At 45.8% G+C, this 9995-nt stretch overlaps 1 protein-coding gene across 1 annotated transcript in view; it reads left to right on the top strand.

Moving 5' to 3' along the window:
• The window catches only part of LOC107121507 (desumoylating isopeptidase 2), a 74584-nt gene that overhangs the window by 15392 nt on the left and 49197 nt on the right, over positions 1–9995 (top strand). Inside the window, exon 6 of the mRNA XM_015424417.1 lies at positions 8104–8205. Coding sequence (XP_015279903.1) covers positions 8104–8205 — 102 coding nt within the window. The remainder of the gene's footprint in view (positions 1–8103; positions 8206–9995) is intronic.

Genomic DNA, 9995 nt, shown 5'->3' with positions numbered 1-9995 from the left:
ACCCGGAGGTCACCCATCGGCTGGACCGTCAGGGCGGAGGGAAGCCTCTATTCTTCGGCATCAAGCTGTCGAAGAGGCTAACCCTTGAGAGCCCTCTGGCCAGGAGCCCATCGCAAGGACTCCACGGGGGCGCCACTTGAGGTGGCACCCCTCCTAGCCGAAGGTGTGCTAGTCACCTCCTCCAGCTCCGAGGAGAGCGACTGCCATCGCCGATCCACCCACCAGAAACTCAAGATCAGTTGTAATTCTGAGTGATTTCCACCCCTCTCCTGAGATTGGCAACAGTGGCTCCCCAGGAGAGAATGGCTGGTTGGGAGGGTGGAATCTATGGCATTGTACCTGTCTGAGGTACCACCCCTCCTCAAACCTCACCGTCTCCAGGTTCCATCCCTCAAATCCCCAGGAGTTTCCCACCTGGAGTTGGCAACTCTATCTTCTTTCCAGCCAATCATCAACCTACCGTTATTCCCCCTCACTCTTCACCTTTCCATTTCCCACACACACACCTGCAGCCTCTTCCATGCTCTGAAGCTCTGACTGCCACAGAGTCCACCATTTTCTCCAGGGGAACTGATCTCTGCCATCTGGAGAGCAGTTGTAATTCTGAGTGATCTCCGGCACTCACCTGGAGATTGGCAACAATGGATCTTCTTCATGGTCTCTGTGCAGTCCCACACATGGGTTGGGCACCTGCGCATGACCTCAATCAGATAATGTTATAGAGCTCCTCCCAAGGAGATGCCGAGAAAGCCTTGAAAAAGCATAAATCTAAAAAACACTTCGACAAAGACCCTTCAGTGCAGAAGTTGAAACCGTTGACATCAGGCGCCGCTCCTCAGCTCGAGCCAGTAGTGATTTCAGGTCTATCGACATTGACACCTACGATTGCCTTGGTGCCAACTGCACCTTAAAAACTGAAACCCCACCCTCGGGTTTCGACACCGACTTTGTCGTCCCCATCAGACCAGCTTACACTGGCTCAGCATGCAAAATCACCAATGATAAAATCCTCTGGCTCTTGTCATGACTCTTCCAGGATTTCTAGACGCCATTCTGCATCACATGACTCCCACTTGCCTATTCACCCTTTAGATGATAGGGAGCACTTTATGACAACTTGATCTCAATCACCTCAATTACGCTATGATCACAGGGAATTCGAGTACCATAGATCGCCGTCCAGATCTCCATCAGGATCTGATTACAGATCTTGGTCCCCGGACCCTAGACATCGCAGGTCCTATGGTCATCTCTCCTACTCGAGGTCTCTGACACCTTGTTGTGACCCTTATAGAACATCGTGGGAAGCTGATTGCTGTCCCCGTCGCCCAACCAGGTCTCATAGTAGACGCTCATTTTCTGATGCCTTGGTGCACTCTTTGACACTTGAAGAACCTGATACGTCAACTTCGGCAGACGCCCCAAAGTGTTCTCCATCAGAACCTCAATACTGTCCTCCAATTGATCTCAAACCGCCTGTAGATGTGTCCCAACATATTCGGTCACCATCTCCGGATTCGGTCTCTGATCGCTCCATTTTGGGTGATCTGGACCCTGATGTCATCTTGATCGAGGATGATGGTCCTTGTGCGGGTTCTCTTTCGCCTACTGAAGGTCCGAAAGCTTACTTGGAGCTCATAACTAGGATGGCCACTGCCCTTCAAGTACAGGGTACCACGGATACACCGGCAGTTACAGATGTAGTTCACAAGTTAGTTCAGGCTGACTTGCCTCCATCAACGATCTTACCTCTGCTCCCAGTTCACCTTTCACTTCTGAAAGAGTCCTGGGACCGTCCTGCCTCAGTGCTCCTGTTATCAAAAAGATATGATGTGAAGTACCACAATCCCACCCAGCCTTCCCCACTGCTGGCATCTTCTGATCACTTACCTTGGTTGATGGGACTTGTCGGTAGTGGTCGAAGGAACTGAGTAGGAGGCCGCTCTCTCCCCCACTCCAGGCATGCGCAGTGCGTGTCTGCTCCCCAGGGCGGGAAGAGAGCCTGACAAAAAGACTTCTGAGGCAAACTCTGGAACGTTCTCCAATCAAGGTTGTGTGCAGGCACCCAACCCATGTGTGGTACTGCACAAATGACCACTTGAAGATCATCAGTTACAGGTAAGCAACCTGTTTTTTCCCAGGAGGAAAAGTAGACTTTCTCTGCAATTGGGACCAAAGCAGCTTACATCATTCTCCTCTCCCCCTTTTGACATGCATAACAACCCTGTGAGGTAGGTTAGGCTGAAAGTTTGTGACTGGTCCAAAATCACCCACTCAGCTTCTACAGCAAGAACCCGGATCTAACAGACCCTGCTCTGAAGCACTGACTGCTATGCCTAGGGTAGCCAACCTCCAGGTGGAGCCTGAAGATCACCAGGTATCACAACTGAACTCCAGACAACAGATCTCTCCCCCCACCCGGAGAAAATAACTGCTTTGGAAGGTGGGCTGTATGGCATTCTGTTCAGCTGAGGCCTCTCCCCTCCCCAAATCCTGGCTTCCATAGACTCTACCAGAAAATCTCCAGGAATCTCCCTACCTGGAGCTGACAACCCTTGTCAAGATTGGCCCCAATGAGTTCCTCACAAAGCCCTGCAAAGGGTTTCCTTCCTTTGTCTGAACCAAACTTGGTTGCCTACCGTGGCGAAACGGGCTCCAGTTTACAACTGGAATGAGTTTGCCTCCCACCCTTGTCCCATGGGTATATCTAACTCCTTAAGTTTGTTGCCACCACTCACGGAATCGTCACTTCCTTTTTAGAGGGACAATGAGACCCCTCTGGCCGAATCTCCCTATTTGGAGATGGAATCCCCAATCTTTGGGGGATCCCTGGAAAGTTGGCAACCCAAGGCTCTGGCCTTTCCTTGCTCCCCTGGGCTATACCCTTCCTTTGGTATTGTGCAAAGTGGGGGAGACTATGTGGTCAGAGCACAACACAGATTATTAGCCCAAATAAAAGAATTTATTTAACTATTTACACAGTTATGAAGCAGACACACACTGTAAGAGTAAGCACACAGTATGAGCCAACAGGGAATAAATCAACAGGGGTTAAACACAATTTCTCTACACACAATACTCTCTACCTCTGGAGGTTGTGGGCTCAGGATAGGATATTTCCTTGGACTGGCTGTGCTTCAGCCTCTCTCTCTTGCCCAAGAGAGCAGGGAAGTTTTCATTCATTTCCCAGTCCAGCCAACTGTGGAGTGGCTGAATTTCTGCTGCCTCCCAGGGTCGAAGACTGCCTCCTCCCTGGATGGGCTGCAGTCTATATTGATGCTACCCTGCCCATTGGGACAGTCCGTGTTTTCCCACACTTTTTGGCCTTGGGGATAGCTGGGAACTCTAGGCCAGCAGATGAGGAAACCCCATTCAACCCAGTGAGTGATACTCCTGCAGGCCCCTCTCTGGAACTACAGCTCAATTAAACCTTATGGGGGAACATTTTAAACAAAGAACCACATCTTACAAACACAGGTAACTGCCATTTCGTTACACCTACCAACAGCCACAGAGGGGAAAGTTAGTCCCACACAAGAGGCAAGCAGGAAAAGCATCTTCATCGAGAAAGCCATTTGCCAGTAATTCTGACAGGGCACAGTGGCTGAAGTGGAAGTGGGCGAGGAAGAGGAGCAGACCCAGCACCCAGCCAATGGCACACGAGTACTCTTGAGTGGCAGCTGACGGGCCAACGGCTGAGGGAGTACATGGAATGTGGCCACTCGAAAACAGAATTATATATAAGGGGAGATAGGAATTGGAATGTGTATACAGTTTTTATATTTTGTCAAATGCTTTCACGGCCTGAGTTCATTAGTCGTAGATTTTCTAGGCTGTATGACCGTGGTCTTGGCATTGTAGTACCTGATGTTTCGCCAGCAGCTGTGACCGGCATCCTCAGAGGCATAACATAGAAAGATGGAGTACTCTCTGTGTCAATGTGACACAATGTAACTACAATGCCAAGACCACAGGCATACAGCCCAGAAACTCTACAACAACTAGTTTTTATATTTCTTGAAGGCAGATTTTTTAATCAATTTCTTCTCACAGAACTAGGCAGCTCAATTGCAAACTCTGGATACCAGTGTAATGCTGATGGTGGCACTGTGCCAGCATAATAAATATGTTCTCACAGTAAATAAATTAAATGCCAAAAAATAGCCAATTCCATGGAGCTGGGAACAGAACAAGTGCATTGGACCCCACAGTGGCACACCGTACCCACCACAACACCTCTATGTGAATAGCCAACCAATGCAAGGCAGTGTTGGGATACTTCCTTGCCATCAGCCTCCACTTCACACATACAACACACCAAGGAAAGGAACAGAAGAAAGCCAGCACACTGTGCTATACTGAGGACCATAGTGTGTCCACTATGAGCCTGGTAACGACCACATTCTTGGGAACTCTGCAAATGAGTGTTTGGATCCCCTCCTACAAATACCCTTTTGATAGGTGAACACAGAGGGAATGAAGCATGGCTACTAGAACTGCATCACCTCACCAGCCATAGTTTACAGAACCACAGAATTCCAAGGGCCTTCTCAAGTAAAAGTTCAGAACTCAAGGGGAATAATGCTCTGAAGAAGAGGCTTTTTGCAAGGCAAAGAACGCTCATATTAGGACAGCAAGAAGAGAAAACAGAAGAATACATTCACAGAAGACAATTGTATTATTCTGCCCCCTTCCCAAAGCTCTCTGGGGACTAAAGCTCACTGAGGGAAAAACAGGAGTGGGATGGTTTGAATCCCACAGAAAAATAACCTGATAACTGTCAGCAGAGTTTAAATATGCAAGAAAGTGAACCACCAACTGTTTAAAGAAAGATAAACTGGTTTATTAAAGAAGAACAAACTTTCATAGAACAGAGAGAGAGAGAGACTAACCAACTAACTAATAACTAACTGCTGTGAGAGGAATAACAAGAAAAAAGCTTTGCAGGAGCAGGAAGTCTCCAGAAGAGCATCCAGGAGACAGCAAGTATATAATTTGAAATTGTGGGCAGTCCCTAATCTAGCTATGCTAACTACCAGTCCTTCAGCTGTCCCCCTTTAGGATGATCTTCAGATCTTCTTCATAAGGCTGCACTATAGACCTTGCATATTCCAACAATAATGGCAAAGTACATCTTTTGGCCACCAACAAGTTGATCAGTAGCAAAATACAAGGAGAGGGCAGGACTAAAACCCACATCTCATGGATAGCAGAAGGGGAGGGGAAGCAAAACTGAAGGGTAAATGGCTCACAGCCATTTAAACCTAACAGCTGACCGGCAGACTGGTTGAGCTGTTCCGGGGGGGGGGGGAGCAAAACTGAGGGGATTAAATTGCTGCCAGCCAGCCATTTAAACCAAACAGCTCACCAGTGGACCCTGCACACCCCATTGCTGTTAGGTTTAAATGGCTGGCCTTGAAGAGCCGAACCAAACCAGCCAAAATTCAGGTGAATGTTCAGGGAAGGCATCTTCGCTGAACATCGTTTCCCAAGTTCCAAACCGGCCCAAGTTCATGCCAGATTTTTCCTTTTGACCCAGTTTGTGCCCATCCCTAATAGTAGGTATATTTATGTGGGAAGGAGAAGATTTGTAGCAGTCCATGTATAAGTGGAGGATCCCCCTACCTTCTTTACTTGTGCAAGATGGCACTGTTCATACTGCCCCAGTTGGAAGAATGGGGGAACCAGTTTGGTGTTTGTATCCTCAGATGGAGTGCCTGTAAGAATTTTGAGCATAGCAGTGTTAGCAGTATGCTGCAACAAAGTTTTTGTCCTTGTCTGTTTGTGCCCAATACTCATTTTCAGTTTTATTACTAATATTATTAATAAAATTATTAATTCAATTTTATTTATTAATTATAATGAATCCCCCTCTCACTTATATTACCACTCTTGCTTACTAGAATTTATTACCATATAATATTTTGGATTTTTAATGACAGAGTTTTAGCATTTTGACAAACAAAAGAGTCCGTTGGTGGTGGTATACTGAATTATGCTTTCTACAGTAGATTGAATACAAAATGAGAAGTCAGAAGAAACTTTTTGCGCCTTCATGCAATGATAGCTCCATCTTTCCAGTCTGATTTTGGAGAACATAAGAACACAAGAAGAGCCCTGTAGGTTCAGGCCAGTGTTCCACCTAGTCCAGCATCCTGTCTTAAACAGTGGCCAACCAGCCATTTTATATTCAATCCCTTTCCTAACAATCCCTAACAGAAGAATTTGCCTTTTTCACTGCTGCAGCATGCTGGACAGACACTTTCATGTTAGGTATCCACTATGACCCCAAGATCTTTTCCCCTCTCAGTCTCAGCAAGTTCACACCCTGTTAGCCTATACTTGAAGTTGGGATTTTTTGTCCCAGTGTGCATCACCTTACATTTACCACCACTGACCTTCATTTACTACATTGTTGCCCACTCACCCAATTTGTGGAGATCCTCTTGGAGGCCTTCACAGTCAACCTTGGTTTTCACCATCCTGAATAATTTTGTGTCATGTGCAAACTTGGCCACTACACTACTCACTCCTAGTTCCAGCTCTTTTATGAACAAATTAAATAGCACCAGCCCCAATACTAATCCTGCTTACTTCCCTCCATTGTGAAAACTTTCCATTTTTTCCTACTCTTTGCTTCCTGTCATTTAATCAATTTGAAACCATAAGAAAAGCCGTCCTCTTATCTCATGACTACTAAGTTTTCTCAGGAGTCTTTGGTAAGGTACATTATCAAAAACCTTTTGAAAGTCCAAGTATGGTATGTCTACCAGGTCACAGTGGCTGAATTTAGTGATAGGTTACATATTCAGGTTAATAGTTCAACTATCTCACATTTGAGTTCTGTAAGAACTCTCAGGTGTATGCCATCACGACTTGGAGACTTATTGTTTTTAATTTCCTCAATTGGTGTAGAACTTCATCTCCGGTCACCTCAATTTGCCTCAGTTCTTCAGACTCCCTTCCTGAAAATAGTGGCTGTGGCACGGGTACATGCTCCACACTTTCCACAGTGAACATAGAAACAAAAATTCATTGAGCTTCTCTGCCATCTCCCCGTCTTCCTTTAGCGATCCCTTTATTCCTTGGTCATTCAAAGGCCCAACTTCTTCTCTGGCTGGTTTCCTGCTCTAGATATATCTAAAGAAATGTTTATTGTTTGTCTGGATGCTTTTAGGAACCTGCTCCACAAAGTCTCTTTTGCATGCCTTATTATTGACCTACATTTTTTGCCAGAGCTTGTGATCCCTTATGTTCAATTCATTGGGGCAGATCTTCCACTTTTTAAAAGAAACCTCTTTACTTTTTATAGCTTCATTGATTTGCGTTGTTAACAATGCAAGCATTCTTTTAGATTTGGCACTGCATTTCCTAACCCATGGAATGCATTCTATCTGGGCTTCAATTAGTGTGGTTTTAAATAGCTCCCAAGCATTCTCTAGCAATTTGACTTTCTTGTGTTACCAATTTCAGGGTAGTTGAAGTCTCCCAGTATCTACTTTAGTCACCACTTTATTTCCTTCTCCATCTCAAGATCAATCTCAAGGGTTTGATCAGGTAGGTGTTAGTACACCCTCACTTTTAAATAACCCTTAGGGCCCAGTATTTCCACCCATATTGCTTCTGTTGGGGAGTTATCCACTAATGTTTTCTAACTTATTTGATTGTATGTCATCTCTGATATACAATATAACAACTCCACCAACCCATCCCACTTTGTCCTGCATATAGAGTTTATACCCAGGAATGACTGTATCCCCATTCCCATTCCTGAGATACCTGCTATATCTGTCATTGAGCACCAAGTACTCCAGCTCCCCCATCTTAGCTGTGTGTGATTTGCCTGGCAAATGGAAGCCATTGCTTGTGCTGCTGCTGCAGCTACCAATTAGTAAGACTGAAGAGTACATTTTTAAGAATTTCATAAGGGTTAATTTGACAATGAGATGATAGCATAAAATATGTCTTTAAAAAGTAATTAAGTATTTTATAATTAAAAGTCTGCTGAACTATAATGACATTGTAGCATGAAGTGCTGTACTGTCTTCAAAGGATTCATGTTGGGGATCTTTAAAAAATTGTATATTTATATTCTTTTAACAGGCACAGTGTTCACGTTATGCCCAGAACTGGCATAGTATGATTCAGAAAGACCAAGACCAAGACCTAACACTTGAGGAAATAGATGAAATTTGGGGACCACATGTAAGAAAAAGTGTATTGTATGGTATCATTAGTAAAACCAATGAACTATGAACCTGCTTTTCATGCTACTGTTAAACTATTAATACTAATAAGAACAAGGGAGATGAAGCATTCAGATGGCAATCCTGAAATTATAATTCTACAAGGGGGGATCCATAAGGACTTGAGGGGGGCATTTCATTTTCCTCTTCCTTTATATTTCCTCTTCCCTTTCCTGAAAGCCCCAGTAGCCTATCCCATTTTCCTACATCCTTCTCTGTTTTCCATACACCAGCCAGCCTATTTGCCTGTCTTCAGCTTTCTGTCCAACCTCTCCCCTGGCAGCCTTTCCCTGGGAAACGCTGGCCAAAAGGTACCATGCCAGCAGAGCTGGGTCCAGTTGCACATTGGGAAACCCGAAGGTCTTGTAGAGGGCCCTTACTTTTCCCTGTATCCCTTCCCCATGCTATTGCTATCTCACCTTCTTTTAGCAGCTCCCATTTCCTTACCTTTCCGTTCTTCCTTTTCTCCTTCTCATTCAACAAGCAACCTGCCTTGTATCTGCCACCCCATCTTAAGCTATATTTTGCCACACTGGGGACCCAAAGTAGCTTACATCATTTTCCTTTCATCCATTTTATGTTCACAACAATAGTGTCATGTTGATTAGGCTGAGAGTGTATGACTAGCCCAAAGTCACCCAGTGAGCATCCACAGCAGAGTGTGGGATTTGAACCTGGCTCTCCCAGATCCTGCTCTGAAACTCTGACAACACCACCACACTGGCTTTCATAGGGTAGCTGCTGCTGAACAATAGCCACCAACCAGGCCTGGATAAGTCATGCAAGTTGCATGCTAGCAAGTCTCCTGGTGGCTATTGCCAAGTCTGGCTGCAAAAATTTCTTCCTCAGAATCCAAAAGGACCCTGCCCCTTCCACTGCCCTTTAGTGACAGAAACCAAGGCTTGAAGGCTGCCTAGCAACAGCCACTGAGAGTACCCATTTCTTAAAACTGCAAGCACTCATTCTATCATTTTGGGAGGTTGTAATTCCCCACCACTCAATGTATTTCTTTAATTTCATGTTTTCTGCCAAAATGAGGTTTTTTAGGCTTGTAGAAAGATCTGTCTTGTCTGTTTGTGGCTTTTATCTCTGGGTTTAAAAATCCACAGATCTGGCCAAGTTGAGAATTAGGTATACTGATGATGATATTCTGCCCCCTGCCACGTGGCAGGGGAAAAGCCTCTTAAGGTGCGGATTTTAAAAGCCGCACCAACGTTGAGACGCCGCGGCGGGATCCCACGGATCCCCTGGCCGCGGCGCCTTTTCTCCCCGGCGCGATCAAACGCCAGGGAGAAAACACGGCCCTAATCGGGAGCCGGCCGAACTGTGCATGTCAGAGCATGTGCAGTTCGGCTCCGGGCCGGGGTTGTGCCGGCGCAAGGAGGTGCCGGCGATCAAACGCCCGGCTAGAAGCGCGGCTTCAAGTTGAACCACTAAGGTAGGTGGTTTCAACTTGAAGCGGATTTGAGTGGGGAAGGGCCAGTTCGGGGACGGAAGCACCACGCTTCCCAGATGTTGTGGTGTGATCGCGCTGGTTTGATCCGCCCCCAAACTGTCCCGCAACTGGCCCAAATCACCTCGTGTGGACAGGACCTCTGTATAATATAATTGTTGGTCCCTAAGGTATGTTATATCATCTGGGTGGAGTTTTTGTTACAAGCAGAACTGTATGTGAAGGCTTCCAGTTCAAAGATTACAGACCTGGCTACAGGTTTTTAATCTCTTCAAGATATAAAGAGGCAATCCAGC

This window comes from Gekko japonicus, unplaced genomic scaffold (assembly GCF_001447785.1).
Source record: "Gekko japonicus isolate JY-2015 unplaced genomic scaffold, Gekko_japonicus_V1.1 scaffold26, whole genome shotgun sequence".
NCBI classification, from domain to species: domain Eukaryota; kingdom Metazoa; phylum Chordata; class Lepidosauria; order Squamata; family Gekkonidae; genus Gekko; species Gekko japonicus.
The sequence above is the reverse complement of the archived record's forward strand: the minus strand, read 5'-3'. Positions and strand labels throughout refer to the sequence as shown.